The sequence below is a fragment of the Hydra vulgaris genome, chromosome 04 (genome assembly GCF_038396675.1).
Source record: "Hydra vulgaris chromosome 04, alternate assembly HydraT2T_AEP".
Taxonomy (NCBI): Eukaryota; Metazoa; Cnidaria; class Hydrozoa; order Anthoathecata; family Hydridae; genus Hydra; species Hydra vulgaris.
Genome location: NC_088923.1, coordinates 20,486,647 through 20,508,218, shown reverse-complemented (window position 1 = coordinate 20,508,218; position 21,572 = coordinate 20,486,647). Strand labels below are relative to the sequence as shown.

Sequence of the window (21,572 nt, the reverse complement as noted above, 5' to 3'; positions counted from 1 at the left end):
GTTTAACTAATCAGAAGTAACACCACTTAATTTATAATATCTTAAAGTTTATTGATATAAGAAAACGAAGAAACTAAATAATCAGTTTCTAAAAAAAGTTACGACAACCTAAGTAACGAAACTCCCCAGCAAGGTTTTCATATTTTGCACGTGGGTGGAGCAAAATGGGAAAGTTATTCTTTGATTGTAAAAACGCATCATTTAAATATTTATTTATCATTTAAGCATGTTCAGACATTAAAATCTCAAAAAAATAATTACACACCCATATAAACTGCATGCCCATACACTCATACACCACAAAAAGAAATAGCAACTAAAATAAATAAACTCTTTGTGTTTTATTACAATTTTCAAACAAGCTTTAGAAAATATTTTAAAAATTACGAAAAAGCCGGTATGACTGGTAATATTTATTATAACAGATTTTTTATTTGCTAAATATTCTAACCTCGCTATATACTAATTGAGAAGTTATAAGATAATATTTAGTAAATAAAATCCTCAAATCATCGTGAAGATTAAAGTGTTATCTAACTAATATTAACGAACTAATATTTAAAATTTTAATGAACTCGTAAATGCAACTCTCCTAAAATAAACATGTTCCCAGATATATTAACATTATTGGTAATATATCTGGGAAGTAACATTATTGGTAATGCCTTTTCGGAGACACGCAAACCTATCTTCGAAATATTCAAATCATCGAATAAAACAGGAACACTACCAGATAAACTAAAATTATACCTATTTTTAAAACCGGTGAAACGCTTCTGTTAAACGATTACAGACTAATCTCAATATTTCCTGCTAATTCTAAAATACTTTTACGAATAATCTACAATAGATTATATAAATATTCTACTCAAAACAATTTTCTAAATAAAAAACGATTCGGTTTTCAATCACAACACTCAACTGAACATGCAATTTTAGATTTAGTAGCATAAGAAACTCTTTTAATAAGTAAAACTTTTAAAGACCTATCCAAAGCGTTTGACACAATTAATCATGATATCTTACTTTAAAAAAAAAAAAGGAAAAATACGGAATAAGAAACCCCTACATTGGTTTAAAAGTTATCTGTGCAACATACAACTATGTGTTGTTTCGAACGATAATAAATATTCGAATTTACACAAAATAAAATGCGTAGATCCCCAAGGTTACATTCTTGGCCCTCTTATATTTTTAATTTATTTAATGATCTTCCACAATCCCTAAAAAAACTTGATGCAATAATGTTTGCTGATGACACAAGTTTGTTTTATTCATCAGCATCAATTATTTATATCAAAAAATATGTATATATATATATATATATATATATATATATATATATATATATATATATATATATATATATATATATATATTTAAACAACTTTAAAAAGTATTCTACACAATAGAGTGCTCAATGTTCTTAAAAGAACAGAGCAATTATATTAGTAGTAGAAAATCACTTAACAAAACTTTTTTTCCATTTAACACTGTGTTTCATCAACAAAGATTCATCAGAAATGGATGATCAAATTAATAAAACTTCAATTTATACCAAAAATTAAATTACAGGAAGTTGCAAATGTCTTAACTACTGTAAATTTTCACACATTTGTGGAATTTGCTGACACTATTATAAAAAGAATTCTTTAGAAATGATTACTTATGCTATTTTTTTAAAATGTTTTTTAAAAAAGGGTAGTTAATGTAAATATTATTTGAACTCATTTATTTTTATAGTTTTTTAGGAGAAACTTATTTTCGTGCCTACATTTAGAAATTAATTCCGATCTTTTGTTTAATAAGCATTCTTGATTTGCATGTGTAATTATTTCAAATTTTTCTTGTAGGCATAGTATGCATTTTTTGGAAATATTGTTATATGCAGGCGCTGTTTTAAGGATAGACCAATTCAGTATAAAATCATCAATATTTTTTTCTTTTAAGTCCCATATATATTTTGACAGCATGGTGTCTTTTGAATACTTTTCATTCTTGAAAGATTGCTTATGATTGGCAAAACGTTTTAATAGAATCGAATTTAATTGTTGAATTTAACGTTGATAATAGAATCGAATCAACTGCCCCTGCCCAAGCCTTCGTAACACTAAAAGACCATAAACCAAATTTTCAAAACAAACTTCCTTGTAGGTTATTGGTTCCCTCAAAAAGTGAGATTGGACATATAAGCAAAATTAAATTGGACAAAATTAATAATATTCTTAGAAATAAATTAAATTTGCAACAGTGGAAAAATACCACTGATGTTATAAATTGGTTCTCCATAATCGAAAATAAAAATGACTGCACATTTATTCAATTTGACATTAATGATTTTTACCCCTCAATAACCGCAGATATTTTAGATAAGACTATTGAATTTGCAAAAAGCCACACAGTTATTCCTGATGACACAATCCGTATAATAAAACATTGTAGAAAAACCTTACTTTATTTTAATAAGGAAACTTGGAAAAAGAAAAACATACATGACTGCTTTGATGTAACAATGGGCAGTTATGACGGAGCAGAAATTTGTGAATTTGTTGGACTATATATTTTAGATTTGTTAAGTAAAATAATCAATATAAAAGATTTAGGCCTTTATCGCGACGATGGTTTATTAGTAATGCGTAGAAAATCTGGTCCACAGCTCGACAAAATTAGAAAAGATATTATAAAAATTTTTAAAAATATTGGCTTTCAAATCGAAATAAACATAAATTTAAAAATTGTGAATTTTCTTGATGTCACATTTAACCTCTCTGAAAATTCATATAAGCCTTTCAAAAAACCAAACGATGAACTATTATATATTAACATTAACTCTAACCATCCACCCCAAGTTCTAAAACAAATCCCGATTTCAATTAATAACAGACTAAACCAAAACTCCTCAAATGAAAATGTGTTCAATTCCTCTAAACCAATATTTGAAGATGCCCTAAAAAAAAGTGGTTTTGAAAATTTTGAACTAAAATTTGACCCTGAAAAAAAGAATACAAAAAAACGAAATAGAACTAGAAATGTAATTTGGTTCAACCCCCCATATAGCAAAAATGTTTCTACTAACATAGGAAAAGTGTTTTTAAAATTGGTCGATAAGCATTTCCCGCAATCTAATAAATTACATAAAATTTTTAATCGAAATACAATTAAAGTTAGCTACAGTTGCACAAAAAATATGGAAAGAATTATAAAAGGTCACAATAAGGCTTTGTTAAACAAAAAAGAAATCCTAAATGAAAAAACTACAGAAAATTGTAATTGTAAACAAAAAATCAATTGTCCAATGAGTGGAAGTTGTTTATCAAAAAATGTGGTATATAAATGTGTTGTTTTCTCTAAGAATGTACCTGATAAACAATATATTGGCATAACAGAGGGTGAATGGAAAAAAATTTAAAAAAATTTTTGTTAAGTGATTTTCTACTACTAATATATATATATATATATATATATATATATATATATATATATATATATATATATATATATATATATATATATATATATATATATATATATATATATATATAAAGTCAGCAGCATCAAAATATTTTGCCTTTCCGAATCTCTAACACAAATAGTCAACTTTCCAACTTTCTTTTCAGACAATCTAAATCATTTACCTTCTCTACTCAACTTATGTCTAGTTTCTGATCCCGTCAGTGCTTAGTTTCTCCACATTCACACTTAGGCGCTTCTGATTACGGTTTAATCTCTCTAAAACTATTATTTCATTATTCTTTGTCATCAGAATCCTCTTATCATCATATCTCTTACAACTAGCTTAAAGTTGACTGGGACTGTTTCCGTAATTTTCTTCTTGGTGGCCCTTGGGTCAAAATTTTTCATCTTCTTTGCCATCTTCTTGTCACAAAATCTCGTATTTCAATTCAAAAATTAGGCTCTCATCTATCAACAGTATTTATAACAAGGGTAAATATGTTATTCCACCTCTCTTGTACGGTTGAGATTTTTTGACCTCACCTAAAAACAAAGCTGAATTGTTTGCTAAGAACTTCTAACCAATATCAAATCTTGAGTGTGGCATCTTTTATCGGTATTTTCAAAAATTCTAGATAGCGATCTCACTCGTCTAAATACCATCCCATTAGTCTACTTACTATCTAAAGAAAGATTTTTGAGTCTTTAACTAACAAACACTTAATCTCTTATCTTGAATCTAATAACTTTCTTTCAGATCATCAATATGGAATCTCATATTTATGAACGGTGATGTACTCGACGATTCATCTACCCTTCATCTTCTAGGATTATCTCTTATTTCCAATCTTTCTTGGAAACCATAAATCAAATACATTGCAAAAATAGCATCTGCTAAGGTTACATCTCTTTATCGTGCTCAACACTTTCTTACTCCGGATTCTATTCTTTATCTCTATAAATCTCAAATCCGTCCTTGTGTGGAACACTATTGCCATACCTGTAGCGGATCTTCCGATGATACCTTTTCTCTTTTAGACAAGGTGCAAAAACGCTTCGTAAACAAAGTTGGACCTGCTCTTGCAGCCAACCTCCACATAGTTTTTTCCTCGTACATTAGTCCTTCGGACTTCCTTCATTAGTTCCTTCGCTTCCTTCATCTTGTTTTCCTGATTCATATAATTTGCAACATTTCAAGTCGTCTATTAATCATTGTCTTGTTCTATAAATTTCATCTTTTCTTTTCCAGTAACTTCCAACTATAATAGTGGTTGCTTGCAGCCTTGTTGGAAGTGAAGATGTTAAAAAAAAAGACCTCTTTGAATCTGTGAATGACAACCATGAAAACCTAAACAACTGGTTTAAAGTAAATAAATTTTCTTAAAAAAAAAAAAACTTATAAATACATCTTGTTTTATTCCAACCAGCCGAAAAATAATATACCAAACGTTTACTACCTTTACTAAAAATTGAAAACATGTACATCAAAAGAACTGAAACAATTGAATTTCTTGAGATAATTATTGACGAAACAATTTCTAGGAAAACCCATATAAAAACAAAAAGTACAAAAATATCCAAAAGTATCGACATACTAAAAAGTCAACATTTTCCCAAGAGAGTTTTCTCCTTTTTAAATACTAAGCTATCTAACATATGCTAATATTGCCTGGGGAAGTACGAATAAATCTGAAATAAATTCTCTATAAATAACCCAGAAACACGCATCAAGATTGATTTATAATAAAAATAAGTTCACTCATGCCGATTTTATAAAAATATTAACTCGGACTTGTTCCAACTTATTTTATTCATAACTTTTTTCAAATCAACGCCGTCAGATATATGACACAAGGAACATGTAATTTTGCATTCCCAATAAAAAAAAAATTTATCGAGATTTTCATTTGTATACCGTGGCCCCTATTTATACAACAAAATAATACCTCAAAATGAATCGGTGAATTTTAAAAGGACGGAAGTCCAACAATGTAAACTTAATCGAAGTCCAATAATGGAAACTAAAAAAAACTGCATTTTCCCCCGCAGTAAATTTTTGTTAATGCTTTAATAATTTTTTTTTTTTGAAGAGGATAATGTTTTTCACATTCAAATAGAAAATTATTGAACCATTAATAAAAATTTACTACGGGGGAAAATGCAGTTTTTTTTAGTTTCCCGAAACTTTACATTACTGGACTTCCCCCTTTTAACATTGGAGAAGGTTGAAGAAGAAGAAAGTTAAAATTGAAGAAGAAGGTAACATTGAGAAAGGTTCTTGAATTTTTCCGCAACTTTGATCGGAATTTACATTTTAATATTATTGGAGTTTTCTTTAGATTTATCATTTCAGGTTTGTCAATACTATCATAGTAATTTTTTTTTTTTTTTTTTTAATGTGTGTTTTTAGGTGCCCCAAGAAGTCCTTACGGTCTTGTCACAGAACACCGCGGAAGTGCACTTAACCAGGAAGTTCACGCCTCCTTCCTTACCGTGACGCGAAAATTCGTCCTGAGCTCATTTCGAACCTGGATCTCCTGCTTATACAGCAAGCGTTCTAACCACTGCGCCACGGCCCCACAAGTATAAACCCTCCAGTCTAAAAAACTCACGTAGAAGAGCTTCAAGTAAATTAATATCATTAGTTCCTAACTCTTGAATTATAGGAACTAAATGTATTCTTTTCATGTTTAATGTAAGCAATGAACTATGGTTAGTTTTTTTATACGCAAGTTTTACTTTTAAAACATGCACTATGCCATCAATCAAATGTTGCATATTTCGGTTTTTGAGGTTTGATAATTAGCACCATCTGCTTAAGCATGAGATTTTTTACAAGTAGGACTAAATGTATTATTTGTGCGATGATTGTAAGCAATGAATTATTCGTTCGCTACTTTATACGCATGTTTTGTTCGCTACTTTATACGCAAGTTTTAATTAATAACGGGAAAAAAATACAAAAAAAAAAGACGTATTAAAAAGGTCTTATTTTAATTGGGGCAAGTTTGAGCAAATAATTTTAATTTTTCTGCTTTCATATATACCTATTAATGGGAAAATATTAAAACTACCATGGAATCAAGTGGATTAAAACCATGGAATCTAGCGGAATCTTTTAGTTTTTGAACTTAACTCATAGTTTAACTTTATTTTAAAAAATTAAAAAAAATCAAATAATGACACATTTTTGAGATCTCAGTAATAAAAATCTAAAATTAAAATTTATTGTGTAAAATTTTGTTAATAATTACCAAACATCTTAAACATATGACTTCAAATTAAACTTTGAACTGTTTTTACCCATATCAATCTTAAGCGAGACTTTTTTGAACGAGTTTTCCCATAAATAAAATAAAATAAATAAGTCTCGGAAAAAGGCGTATAAATTGGTAAAATCTTAAAAGTTATTCACAAAAAAATTAATTATTGGCTTTTAACTAAATTATTGGCATTTAGTTACATTATAATTTAATTAATTTTTTTCTAGCTATAGTTTTTTATCGGAGGTTTTTTGCCTTTTTTTGTGGATTTTGACTCACTGTGTGACGTTTGAATCGCAATTTGTATTTAAAAGGTTTATGTTAAAGTAAAGTTAAGTAAATATTTTTACTTGTGTCAGGTAATATGCGCTCCAGATGTTTTTGAAATAGTTCAAAATTGCCGTTGGGTGATCTGTATAGAACAGTAATGAAAATATTTTTTGCTTTTTAATTTATTATTTCAATAGTTAACGACTCGCAATCTGCATTATTTATACTAAGGTTTTCTAACTTTTTAAAAATAAAAGAATCTAAAACAATAATGCACATTTTTCCACAGATGCCCTCTTTCTTTGGTTGATTTTGATTTATAACCCGATAAATAAAAATTTGAGTTTGAATCATTTGGAAACCAGGTTTTTGTTAGACATAGGGAAGACCGGGGTTGGTTAGAACGTTTTTTTTTATTTGTGGACTTATGGCTAAAATACAAATATTTTTTGAAATTTTTTTTATTGCCTTAATACTAATTACTAAAGCACTCAATATTCGCTAATAATAATCAAATTTAGTTATGTAGTTTTTAATATATCTTTCATTAGAGAGCTGTACAAAAATGTTCCAACAAACCCTGCCATTGGGACTAGTTGAAACAGACATTGGGGTTAGTTGAAACATAATGTGAAAGTTTAAAATACGGCATTTTTAATAATAAAAAATGCACTTTAAAATAACACAAGTATATTATATATCGTATATTGAAAAAATAATTTAAATTTAAACAATGAACTTTTTTGAAAAACTAAATAAAAGAACTTTTAAAATGGTTAAGTTTTAAACTCACAAAAATAGATTTGTAAAGAGTTGAAAACCATTGTTTTTAAGAATTCAATTGATATTAAAAAGCCGCAACGAACGGCTTGTGTTCAAAATAATAAAAAAAAAGCCGCTGTCAACGACGTGCGGTAGCAAGATTTAAATAAATGAAGACACATGTTAAAGAATAAGATCCTTGATTTAAACTCTAATTTAGTTTGCCAGTATGGATAATTACAAAATAATAAAAATAATCTATGAGCGATAATAGAAGGAATATAATTGATGCCTTAAAACAAAAACGCTCCAACAAACCCCAATCACAACATTCCAACAAATTTGTTTTATCCAACAACAAAATAGTATGTATTTTAGTTCTTTAAACTTTCGTTTCTTGTTTTTAATAATAACTGCTCGTTAGTCGGTGCAAAAGTTCAATGTTTCAACTAACCCCATGTTCCGACTAACCCCGGTTTCCCCTACTACACTAAATTTGTAGTTTAAATTATTTTCAAGCTTTCAAAAAAAAATTTTTATACTCCGAATATTTAGGTTTAACAGCGAAAAAAAAGATGATGAAGAATTAAGAAAGCTTTACTGACATTAAAATAATTAGTTTCGATTAAAAGTTTGTCAAAAATATTAGGGTCAGGATTAATGTCGTTTGTTAAAAGTATATTATCTCTGTGAGACATTTAAAATGTTTAATATATTGGTTTCCACCATGTTAAGTTTAATTATTTTCTTACAGCTCTTTATAAAGTTGATCATAATTTTTTTATTAGCTTTACTTATAAGTTTTTCGTTATTTTTACTGAAAGCATATTTTAGAATAATAATTTTGTCATACTTGACGGCAACATTCTCACCGTTTTGACGTCTTTTTTTGACTTCAGTCTGCAATCTCTTTCCAATAATTACGGTATCAAAAGAAAATCTTCGTTTATATACATGTTCGTTCCTTTTAATTAGTGCGATTGTTGAAGGAATTTGGCTTTATCTTTCTGTCTAAGTAAATTAATTAACTGGCCCGTAGCAACCGGAGGTGGCAGCAGAGCCCTTTGCTTCCTCAATATTATGTTATTTTATTCATAGACTTGAGCAATTTTTTTATCGAAAAGTTCTTCTTAAAAATTTAAAGATAATTTTATGTCTTCAATATCTTTTACCAATATTTTTATTTGGTTTGCATTTACTTTAAAATTTTGTTCAGCTCTATTAAGCCGCTCATTGATGATTTTCGCATTTGCACTTAAAATTTTGACAAATATTTTTTCTTGTTGTTTTAGCATTGCCTCAGTTTCTTTTCTATATTCCAATAACATTTCCTGTAGCATTTTTTTAATTTCTTCAAGTGTAACTGCCATTTGTTATAACATTAAGAAAAAAAAAATTTTTTTAGACATTGTAAATATGTGTGGTGTATATGTATATAAACTATATAAACTGGAGACATGTAAATATTACTTTTTTGAAATATATAATAATGGTTGCTGTAAAAAAAAAGAAAAAGAAAAAAAGAACCAAGTCTTCTGGTTAGATCATGAACCTTTCGTGGCATTTTCATATAACTACAGTCTTTTAAAAATTTTTCTAATTTTTTTTTAATTATTAAAATTAAAAAAAATTCTAAACAAATATTACAAACAAAACCCCGGGACATATTTTCACCTGTTGCGCACTTCTCGTGCAACCAGGACTTGCATTTACAACAAATGATCCAGTTTTCTGTGGGCGAATCCTGATACTTTTCTTCGCAAACTAAACAACAAATTTCTGTATCATTTCGGTTACTCTTTTTTTCTTTACATGATGGTAAAAAATCTCTAATTGATTAAAGATCTTTCTCTTTTTACTTTTACCGACAGTATTTTTTACTTCTTGTTCCTTCCTATCTTTCTTTTTATCTAAAATATTTCTATCCGCCTGAATCAGATAGAAAATTAACGGGATAATATTTGAATAGTTTATCCGTTAAAGTTAATGCTATGTCTAGCGCAACGGTACCGACGCTTTAATATTTTTCTTAAAGTCACGGTAGTGATTTCTGACTGGTTGATTTTTTTTTTGTTTTCTTTTATTTAAAGAATGCATGCCTAAACTAAAAACCCTTAATGGATGTATGTGCACTCGACTGCGCCTATCCCTAAATCAGTAGATGTACGTGCGCTTCACTTCGCCTATCCCTAAATCAGTCAACGTATGTACACTCACTGCGCCTATCCCTATTCATTCAATGTATGTACATTCATTGCGCCTTTCCCTAAATCAATGGATGTCTGTACACTCACAGCGCCTATTCCTATATCAGTCGATGTATGTAAATAATAAAAATCAATGGAGCTTTCGTCTTTACAACAATAATAATAACTTTCAATAAAAAATAGTTTTTTTATAAAATTTTATTATACATTAAAAAAATTATTCTAAGTGAAGGTGTCGATACCGGATCACCGTAGTAGATGAACCAAAGAGGTAACACAATGCTAAGTGTACAATGTAACAATGCAATTCTTTTTAAATTTGTAGAAATAAAACTTTTAAAATCAACTAATAATATTCGCAGCCGTGACTTAAAATAAACCAATCAAACTTTACTACCGTGACTTTAAGAAGCAACGGTACCGTTGTGCTAGACACAACGTAAAGTTAAATGTGAAAAAATATTTAGAAACATTAATGTTCTGGCCGCATGACATCTAAGTGTTGACACTTTAGACGTTCGAAATTACCCCACAAAGATCGTTCGTTATATCTCCACGGACGCAAACAATTTAAATACAATTAATCTATTGAGGTTATATTAACATGCCTAAAATATGATACGTGTAAAAAACTTCTTCATTATGATACTATGCAACAACAACAACAACAACAACAACAAAAGAAGTGGTTTTATATCTATAGTAGCTACAACAAAAATGTTACTCAAGAAAAAAGATGCATGTAGTTATCACAAAAAGTTAGGACCAATTTATCGTGTACAACAATCGCAACTTCATTACACTACTGCACGTCTGGAACTGAGCATGGGACTGCCTCTGAGCAGGTAAAAAGAAATTGTCAAATTTTTTTTTTACGCTGTTCTGGCCATTTTCAGAGTTACTCCACGTTCGCCATTACCCTAATCTTTCCAAGTACTTTTTTTTTCAATGATTAATACAAAAACACTTTTCTATTCAAACCATAGATTAATACAAACATTTTTCTTATCTATGTAACCCCTTATTGCGTATCAAAAATTAGGCTCCATTTCTGGAAACCCAAAGTCTGGCATTTTTAATAGATGTTTAAAAACGATTTCTTTTTTGTCACTGAAAAGTCGTGCATTTTTCGCATCAGTTCGTTTTTTATTGTAGATCAAGGTATACAAAACACTTTTTCTGCGTCTCTAAACAAGTTAATCCACCAGACCTAATCGAATCTAAACATTCTTTTAGCATTTCTGGGCTGTAATTGGCATAGTTTCTAATAGGTTTTTCTCTGGTTCCTCGACATTTTCTCTAAAACAATACCATATTATTATCACAAAAAATATTATTATTATTATTATTAAAATTTAAATAACAAAATTCTTCGTTAAATAAAACGAACTACTCTTTAAATATTTAAGTTTTAAAAACACAAAAATTAAAGCAAAGATTTATAAAAATTATTTACCAACAATCATAATATAATATAACTAGGAACTTAATAACATACTCGGGTGTAATGGCTGCTGTGAGTAGTGCTCTTTGAACTACTCACAGCAGCCATTACACTCGAGTTAATGGCAAGAAAGAGTCGCAGCACTTTTTGTATCAGAAAATCTGAACAAAAGTGTATGCAAATGTCTAATTTATGTAAACTTCAAACTATGTAAAGTTAGAACATATATCAAGTTTTACATTTTCACAAAAAAAGTTTTTTTATGAAAAAATAAGTTTTTTGATATTTTAGTGATATAATGCTTCCGTGATTCATTTTAACTATGATAAGGCTAATTTTATCGAACTCATTTTAAAAATTAATCTATTTTTGTTTGTTGGTTAGTTTTGATTTATACCATTTATTTACCGTTTTATAAAGTCTTGTTTTTAAAACTTTCATTGAACCATGGAGCTATTATAGATGGAAGCGGAATGCTATCGAAATTTCTAAAACCGTGCGTGAAATCTTTTGTTCATAGTACAATAGAAAGTCGTAAACAATTTCACTGAAGTCAAACGGCGCGTCTGAAGTTTGTAAACACGAAACTCGCTCACTCAAATTTTTTCGATAAATTCTCTGAAATTAGTCAAATTTTTTCGACCAAAAGACTTTGAGGTTTACTTTGCAAATGATTACATTGTGTTTTGAAATTTAAAAAAATAAATATATTAATGAAAATGATAATAATAATTGTTTTGTGAATCAAATATATGCAGTTTACGAAAAAAAATATTTGTATATAATTATATATACATATATAAAAAGTTCTAAAAAAGGTTTAATTTTTACTTTTGATTAGAGTTTAAAATTTTATCTGATTATAAATATAAATTAACAAAAAAGTAATTTAAAGTTGACCAAAACTATAAAGAAAACAAATTTAAGTGCCCAGTTAAATTTAAGTGTCCTCATTTATCAGAAAATTTGTTTTTAACTCCTTTTTTTTTTGTATCATGTAATTAACTTTGTTTATTTTGTATGCAGAAATCATATTCTAAATTATTTAAGAACTATTTAATTTTTTTTTTTTTTTTTTTTTGCTAGTGCGCAAATTTATTTTTAAAATTTTACTTTAAAAATTTTTTTACACACAGAACCTAATGCGATGTTGTTTGATTGAAGATCTTATGGATAAATTTTCAAAAACATTTTTTTTATTGACTAGCTACACTAGAAGGCAATGATTCATCACTATTATATCAAATTAAATAAGATTTTATTTTCTATAGAACCTTTTACTCTATCCTACTTGACATGACTCTGATATCACTGAGCCAATTGAACATATCTTAATAAGATAAATAACTTGGTAAAAAGAATACATTTCTTACAGTAAAACTAAAATGTTTCTTCTAGTAAACAACTAAAAAATTTTTAAAGTAGAAATAACTTTTACATTTTTAGATTCGTTCTTTAGTAAAATGTATTGCACTGTTAAATATTGTTAATTTTACTCAAATAAAATTTTATAGAAAAAAAATGTTTCTCAATTTAACTTTTTATAAAATACATAATTGAAAAATTTTAAAAACAAATACATATCCATATCACGCTTGATCAGTTTTTTTTATAAAACTTGTTATGTGAGAACAAAATAGGATGCGTTTATCAATTTTAAAGATAATCTAATTAATATATATAATAATTAAATATATATAATAATTAAATTAAAGTCAATCTAATTAATATATAATAATAATTGGCAATAAATCAATTGTCAATCTAATTATGTAAAGTGGTATACCTTTCAAATTTTAGTTCTATATAATTTCTATTGTTTTTTCAGTTAGAATTTTTGTTGCAAGTAAGATCATAAGTAATTAAAAAATGTTAAAACCAAAAAAAAATTTAAACAGGATCTTTTGAGATATAAGATCTAAAAGTTAGGTTAAATAAATTAGTTGTTTTCCTAATTGTTAAACACGTACACTTAATACTTTATTGTTCTAACGAGTTTTTGAATTCTCTATCGAAAGAACATTATTAACATTTATTTTTATTATTTTTTTGTCATATTTCGTATTATGTCAAAGCAACCAAGTCAGCATTAAAATTGCAAAATCTCGGGAACCGTTCAATATTTTGACTCAACATATTTTGTATGAACTTTTCCTTGTAAAATGCAATACCCAAAAAGTTTTAAAGAAAATATGAGGACTTATGGAGTAATTACCCTAATACTTTTTATTGAAATAAAAAAGAGTGTCGTGCAAATAACGATTTACTTCAACTGGGAATTTTGTTTACTGAAAAATTTGTAATGTTTAAACCAATGTCATTATCAGCGTTTGCTGAGTAAAAAAACTGTATATGTATTTATAAAGAAACTTTACTGTATTTGTATTTCAAAAAACAAACTATACAAATAAACTTTATTGTACTTTTCAAAGAAATTTCAATATTTGTATTTATAAAGAAACTTTATTGTATTTGTACTTATAAAGAAATATTACGTTAATTATTAAAGAAAATATTTTGATTTGTAGAAATTTAAGACAAACCAATTGAAAAATATGTAAATAACTTTATTAAAAGGAGCATAAAAACCAGAAAAATAAATATAGTTAAAGTTATACTGAATTAGATTTTTGAAACAGCGTAATGTTTATCCAATAAAGCTGTTTCTTAAGAAACATTTTTTTATGTTTCAATTTAATACAAAAAGTTCGATTTAATATCGAGTCAAAGAATTATTTTTGTTTACTTAACTATCCTTATTCCTAAACTAAGTGACAAACCCGTGAATATAAAGCAAATTTTAAACAGAAACAAAAATAAGATTTTATATTTTGATATCTATTTATATATATATATATATATATATATATATATATATATATATATATATATATATATACATATATATATATATATATATATATATATATATATATATATATATATATATATATACATATATATATATATATATATATATATATATATACATATATATATATATATATATATATATATACATATATATATATATATATATATATACATACATATATATATATATATATATATATATATATATATATATATATATATATATATATATATATATATATATATATATATATATATATATATATATTGATATATTGATATATTATTTACGTATAATAAAGTATATATGATAATATTTAAACAAAACATGTTGCATGTTGCTTAGAAAATCGTTGAAAAGCGGTAAGAAAAATTAGGCTTTTTTCTTTTCCTGTTTTTTTTTTTTTTTAGCTTCTGGATCTTTACTTAAATTCAATGGTCTAAAAATTTAAAAATTACAAAATTTTCACATACATACAAACACACATACATACATATATATATGTATACACATATTATGGTAGTTAATTTGCAGTTGTTTTGATTAACTTGTTTACAAGGTATGCCTCCCATCTCTTATAAGACTCTTATAAAACTGTTTTTGTAAATCGTATTAGCAGTGGCTACCTTGAACCCGAAGTTGATATTTTGTCTTGTTGTTATTTTAGATTTATTTTTGTGTTTATGTTTATCAGATTTTTATACATATATTGTCAATGTATGGTTAGGTGTTTTAAATGCTATATTTTGTTCTGGCGATTTCTGAACTAAAATCTATTGATTATTTTTGTTTAAGTTATATTGTTTTTTATTTTACTTTGGTCATTTGAAAAATTTTCACAAAATGTCAAAATAGATAAATAAACGATTTTAAACGCGATTTAAAAACGTAAATTAAGTTGACTGGTCACAATCAGACTTAAGACAGGTTAAGCGTCAAACCAACCTTAAAACAAAGTCAAAAAAAAACTAAATTATGTTAAAAAATGATTTAGGTAGTGTTTGCAAACAACAATAAACTATATTTAAAACTTTTAAGTGTATAGTGGAATTTATTGAAAACCTTTAAGCTTTGAGTCCAATAATCTTATTTCAACTTAATCGTTGGTTTGGCGCTATGTCATCCAATTATTCTCTTTTTATTTTTAGTTTAACAGAAAAAATGATCAGAAAGCAAATTAATTGCTTACTGTTTATAATATTTACTGCTTATGTATTCGCAACAAACTGCCCTAAACAACCTTTATTTTCAACAAAAACACCATATACTTTTATTGGGAACAATTTTACAGAAAACAATGCACCCAAAAACTACAAACCTATCCAAATAAATATGGTCTCATGACATGGCAACCGATACCCAAGCAATAAAGATGTAAGTGAAATGAATAAACTAATCAAATTGATAAAAAAAAAAACAATATTTTTGAATATCATAATTCCAACAAAAAATCTGTTTAAAAAAGAAGAACATAGTTTGCTTAACGAAATAGGAGAGAAAGAGTTGTACGAAAATGGAAAGAGAATTCGCGAAAGATTTTCAGATTTGTTTAAAAAATGCCGTTCTCCACTGTATATAAATTTGAAAGCACTTGTAAATTACGTACTGTTCATAGTTCAAACTCTTTGGCAGCAGGTTTGTTTGAAAATACTGGAACGCTAGGAGCGTGTCGCATCCAGCCTATTGCAATTCAAACGTATCCATGTGACAGCAGCAAGGAATTAGAATTTTATAAGATGTGTAAAAGTTATACTGATAAGGTGGAAAAAAATGAAGAAACCAAGGAAGAGATGAAAAAGTTTGGTAAGGGAACTGAAATGAACAATGTTCTGGAAAAAGTAAAACGCAAACTTGGTTTATCATTTTCTCTCGAAGTAAACCATTTAAAAATTATGTATATTTATTGTTCGTATGAAATCGGAATGTTTAGCGGTACCATGGATACTGGTTTTTGTTCAATGTTTGATAATGACGATCTGCAAGTCATAGAGTATTATTTTGATTTAGAAGATTTTTACTTATCTTCTAAGGTATTTCCAATAACCTATCAATCTAGTTGTCCTTTACTTGCGGATATTGTGAAAACATTAAAAACTGCAACGATTATAAATAGTACTGAAAGTTTTAATGGTATATTTCGATCTGGTCATTCAGAAACTATTGTTCCATTTCTTGCACTACTTGGAGTGTACTTAAATGAAGGTTATTTAACTGCTAGTAATTATAAAGAAATGAAGGCAAGAATATTTCGTGCATCTTGTTTGGCGCCTTTTTCAGCGAACATCTATTTCGTTCTTTATAAATGCGATGATGACAATTATAAAATTCAACTTTCGGTGAACGAGCATCTCGTAAAGATTCCATGCTGTGATTCAAAAGAAGATTGTAGTTTTTCTAAATTTCTGGAATGCTACGAAAGCATCGCAGAAAAATGTAATTACGAAAGCATGTGTGAAAACAATCATAGTAGAAGTAAAACTATAAATTAGGAATTTGTTGCATTGTATTTTACGGTTGTCTTTTTTTTTATTTTTATATAGCAAAAAAACATTTTATCTGATTACATTTGAAGACTACAGGGGAAAAAAGGCACATGTCACACATTTCCACTTTTGAGCTAAATGAAATTTTGTCTTTGAAAGTTGCAATGTCTGTATGTACTTTCTTTTCTTTGGATGTTTCTGTAGCATTACATAAGCCTTTTTATGGGTTGGATTTTATTATTTTGCTAACCTTCAGGCTTATGTTTACATAGTAGAGGACATAACTCACATAATTGGAAAATGTAACATGTGCTTTTTTCCCCTGTGGTCTTCATTTAGTAATTTAATTAGTAACTTTATTCAAATATGTTGAGAGTAATAACACCAGTCATTTACAATCTAAATTTAAACTTTAATTTTAGATTTTCTAAAACGATTCTCACTAAAATTATTTTTTTTAAATAAAAATATTGACTAACTTTAATTATTTCTTTATTTACAAAAATAGTGATAAATTTAAAATCAAAAAATTAACGCAAGTTAAAAACTAAAATTTAAAAGTTTGATTTTCGATATGATCAGAACCAATTCTTCGAATAAATTGAGGAGGAGGGGAGGGGTGAGGGGGTGAGGTGTGAATCCTCAAAAAGTACATACTGGCTTTTAAAAAAAAAATAGTCCTCAAAACAAAAATTTAACCGACTGAATTGTGTCCAATACCCGACAAGCCGACTAAATTCGTGAAAAAACCGACTATAACTTGAAAATCACTATCTTTGGGGGGTGGAGGGGTTGAGAGTTGACACCCCACACACCCCCGTAAAATCGCTTCTGGATATTATCATCAAAGTTCAAGTGAAAAAACTATTAGCTTTATAAAAACTTGTTTCATATTTGATTATAAATAATAATTGATACAGTTTTAATGATTTTTATTTTATCAGTTTATAATCATTTTTCTTTTTCTTTGAAGCATTTAAATAGTATGCAATAGTTTATAGTGATTAAATAGTTTATAGAAATATAAAACTTAAAAATATAGTGAGAATTTAATGCTAGTAAAAGTTATAATCTTTTTTATTATACTTCATGATAAAGAAATATTCAAGATATAAATGTTCAGAAATCGTTGTTGTTAAGTGTCTATTGGATTCACCAATATAAGGTAGAGCGAAATTTTTTCTTTGTCTAAATATCATGGTTCAAAATACGCAAAAACTGTTTTTTTTGTCATTTTTGATCTTCGTTTTCATTCAAAGCCGCGATTATCCCACAGTTTTCACAGATTATCCACAGCTTTTTTTCAGATTATCCACAGCTTATCAATGAATTCATAAAGCAACAAATGCGAAAGAAATATAAACGTATAGAGAAAACCTTCAAGACAATTGGAAGAGTTTTTAAAAGTGCTTGAAGGTGATGAAAATGCCGAAATAGATATTCCAGATGAAATTGAAAAACTTGTAGAAATGTATAAAAACAGTGGATCAACAAGTCAACTTGTAATTTCGGCATTTATTGATCATAGTAAATACATAAAGCAATTTAAATGCAACGCATTTAAGTGCACAAAATAGAAAATAGGATTTGTCAGAAAACGGAAAGCCTCACAAAAAGGTTTTGTACTACACCAAAAGAATTTATTTACAAAAAGTAGACCTTCAATTCCGAAATGTGAACATTTTTTAGATTTTATCTTTTTAAGCGGACTGTTAGAAGACGCTTCTTGTGGTATTTCCAAAATAAAGTATAGCAGTGGTGTTGTTGAAACTATAGCCATTCTAACTGCAAAAAACAGTCACACCATTGCTTTATAAAGGGAAAGTTGCAAAGAAATTGTGTACGAGCCTCTGTCTAACTCATGTTTAATGCGGATACTAGATGGAATTAAACCAGCTCATAGAAAATGCCTGGCTAGTTTAAACGATACAGCTGCTGCTGGGATGAATGCATTTGCAACACTTGAACAATTCGCAAATATGTTCAATAAAAAATCAACTGTTGAGAAACTTGAAAGATGAAAAAGATGTTTAAAAACTAAAATAAACTTGATAGCAGCTATTTGGAAAATGAAATAGCAACACGTTTAACTCGATTTGGCCTTTCTGACCCTAAAAAACATTAAAATGCAATCATGTAGCATTTTAAATGATTCTGTATGCAATGAATGCAATGAGCTGTTTGAAGTTTTAGACGAAGTCAACCAAATAGAAAATGAAAATAATGTTGGTGTAGGCAATAGGCAGCATCACAGAGTATATAAAACACCTCTTAAGAGATGCACAACAGAAATAGGCAAAGAATGATGCAAATAAACAACTAGATAACAAAACAGCATTTTGGTTGAAAGACTATTCACAAAAGATATTACCCGTAAAGTTTAGAGAGGGTCAGAAGGACTACTTTGGGAAGAAGAGCATAAGTATGCATATAGAGGTTTTTTTAACAACAAAATAACATTCTCAATAAGCATGTTTACCTAAGAATTTTATATCGCTGTGATCAAAGTGTTTCCTCTGTTATCTCTATTGCTGAATCAGTTCTAAATCAGTTTCGCCTAGATAAATTATACTCAAAAAATATGATAGAGTAACAAGGAAAAATAATGAGTTCAAGCGCTTATAAATAAATATAGAAGCGAAGAAAATATCTATACTATTTATACGTTACTTTTAATGAACTATTGCAATATTGCAATGAACTATTGCAATAATATAATTTTTTATAAATAAGTAGATTAAAGGTCAATACAAGTTTTTTTAAATTGAATTTAACAGTGAACCCAGGGCTTTAATCATTATCATGTTACAATCAATGCATAAAAAGATTAAAATTTCGTTTTTAAGTTCGATTTTGCGGCAAAGCTTTTGCTTCCCCCTAGGTGTTTTTATACTTTTAGTTACTAAACTAGATAAAGATTTATAATAACAAAAAAAACTGTGGGATAATTGCGGCTTTGAATGAAAACGAAGATCAAAAATGACAAAAAAATCAGTTTTTAAGTATTTTGAACCATGATTTTTTGACATCAAAAATTAATAAAATTGGTAAAGGAAAAAATTTCCTTTACCAATTTTATTAATTTTTGGTCTGAACTAGCCAATAAACATTAATCAAGTGGAATACTTGTTGTAAAGTATTTACTTCGCTTTTTTTTCGAGTTGAAAAATATCTTTGACACAATTTGGTCAATATTTCTAAAAGTTTAGTCAAACTTTAGACATCTAATATCTAAAGAACCAATTAATACTTTTTTATAATTTTTTGGAATTTAGCTTCTAATATGAATAGTAATAACATGTTAAAAAATTAGCAATTTTGAAAGGGTCACTATTGAGCTTTGTCTGATTTTGAAGAGGGTCACTATTGAGCTCTGTCTGATTTTGAAGAGGATCACAATTGAGCTCTGTCTGAATTTTACAGAAAGTCGCTCTTAAGATTCGATGTTTAAATGAGATATTTATTATTTGCTATATACTAATAAAGATGTTAAAAGACTATATGTAATTATGATATTTAAAAAAGTTATGTTTAAATAAGAGATAATATTTTTAAATGGTGTTGGTGTCTAGAAAAGAAAATTTAAAATATATAGATACTTCAGTTCTTTGAATTGATTTCACACACAGTGTGTACATATTTATTATGATTAACCTTCAAAAATTTGAAAGCCATAATTTACTTTTTTACATGAAAAACACTTTTAAATGATAAATTACCACTTTTTAGGAAATTTTAAGACAGAAATTAGAGATCACTTTTCTATTTACATTAAAATTAATAATCCATCAACATTAAATACTAATAACTCATTGCAAAAACTATATGACGAGAAACGGAAAAAAATCTATGAATGTCATAATACTAATGAAGCATGTTTTTTCAATAAGTTTTTTAATATACACTAGTGGCCATTGAATTAAAGCCACTTGATGATTTTGCTGTAAAATGAAATATGTATAAAAAAGTAAGAACAACGTCATGCCGTTCGGTTTGTTTATATATGACGTCATTATTATTTATGTTATGCATATTATACACGTGTTTGGCTTAGTATTTAATTAAATTTCATGATTTCTTGCTGAAAAACTATAATGTTGTTATTGCTTATTTTAGTGTGATAATGGGGAAAAAGCCAGATATTAATGATTTTGTAAAGGGGCAAATTGTAACATTGAATGCTGAGCGTTATTCTCAGCGTGATATTGCAAAGAAACTGAAGATTTCTGGAGGTGCCGTTGAGAATGTTTTAAGATCTGGAGGTGTTTCACGACGTTCCAACTGCAAGGGAGTACGAAAAACAAATCATCGTGATGATCGTTATTTGTAGAGCATTGTTGTGTCTAGTCCGCATACTTCTTCTGCACGCGTTGCAAGCCTAGCTAGTGACAGGGGTATTCAAGTGACTGTTAGGAGACGTCTGTCAAATGACTTTGGTCTTGTAGCTCGCAGACCAGCGAAGAAACCTCTAATCACGAAACAACAACTCCTCCAGCGATTGAAGTTTTGCCGTGCGATGAAAGACAAGTCAAGGGAGTGGTGGGAGAGAGTCATGTTCACAGATGAAAGTACCTTTCAGCAGCTACGAGGCCCTGGTTACAATTATGTCATACGTCCTGCCTCTCAGCGATTCAATCCCAAATACACCATCGAAACTGTCAAACATCCACCAAGCGTCATGATCTGGGGTGGCATCACAGCAAGTAGTCGGTGTGGACTGCATATCTTCGATAAAGGGGAAAAGGTCAATGCCAAAAAGTACTTGGAGGTTCTTGAAAGTAAGCTTCAAATCCAAATGAACATCTCAGGAGCAAC

General features: G+C 27.9%; 1 protein-coding gene and 1 long non-coding RNA gene across 2 annotated transcripts; one reads left to right on the top strand and one right to left on the bottom strand.

The window, feature by feature from the left end:
- Positions 1-10,569: 10,569 nt before the first annotated feature.
- On the bottom strand, positions 10,570-12,118 carry LOC136079637 (uncharacterized). The gene is made up of 2 exons (XR_010638098.1): positions 11,808-12,118; positions 10,570-11,254 (listed from the first exon to the last, which is right to left on the bottom strand). It is a non-coding gene; the product is annotated as an uncharacterized LOC136079637 (long non-coding RNA).
- Positions 12,119-14,567: 2,449 nt separating this feature from the next.
- LOC136079636 (multiple inositol polyphosphate phosphatase 1-like) lies at positions 14,568-17,875 on the top strand. The gene is made up of 2 exons (XM_065795732.1): positions 14,568-14,636; positions 15,423-17,875. The coding sequence occupies exon 2, from the start codon at positions 15,831-15,833 to the stop codon at positions 16,761-16,763; it is 933 nt and encodes a 310-aa protein (XP_065651804.1). The 5' UTR covers positions 14,568-14,636; positions 15,423-15,830; the 3' UTR covers positions 16,764-17,875.
- Positions 17,876-21,572: the final 3,697 nt, after the last annotated feature.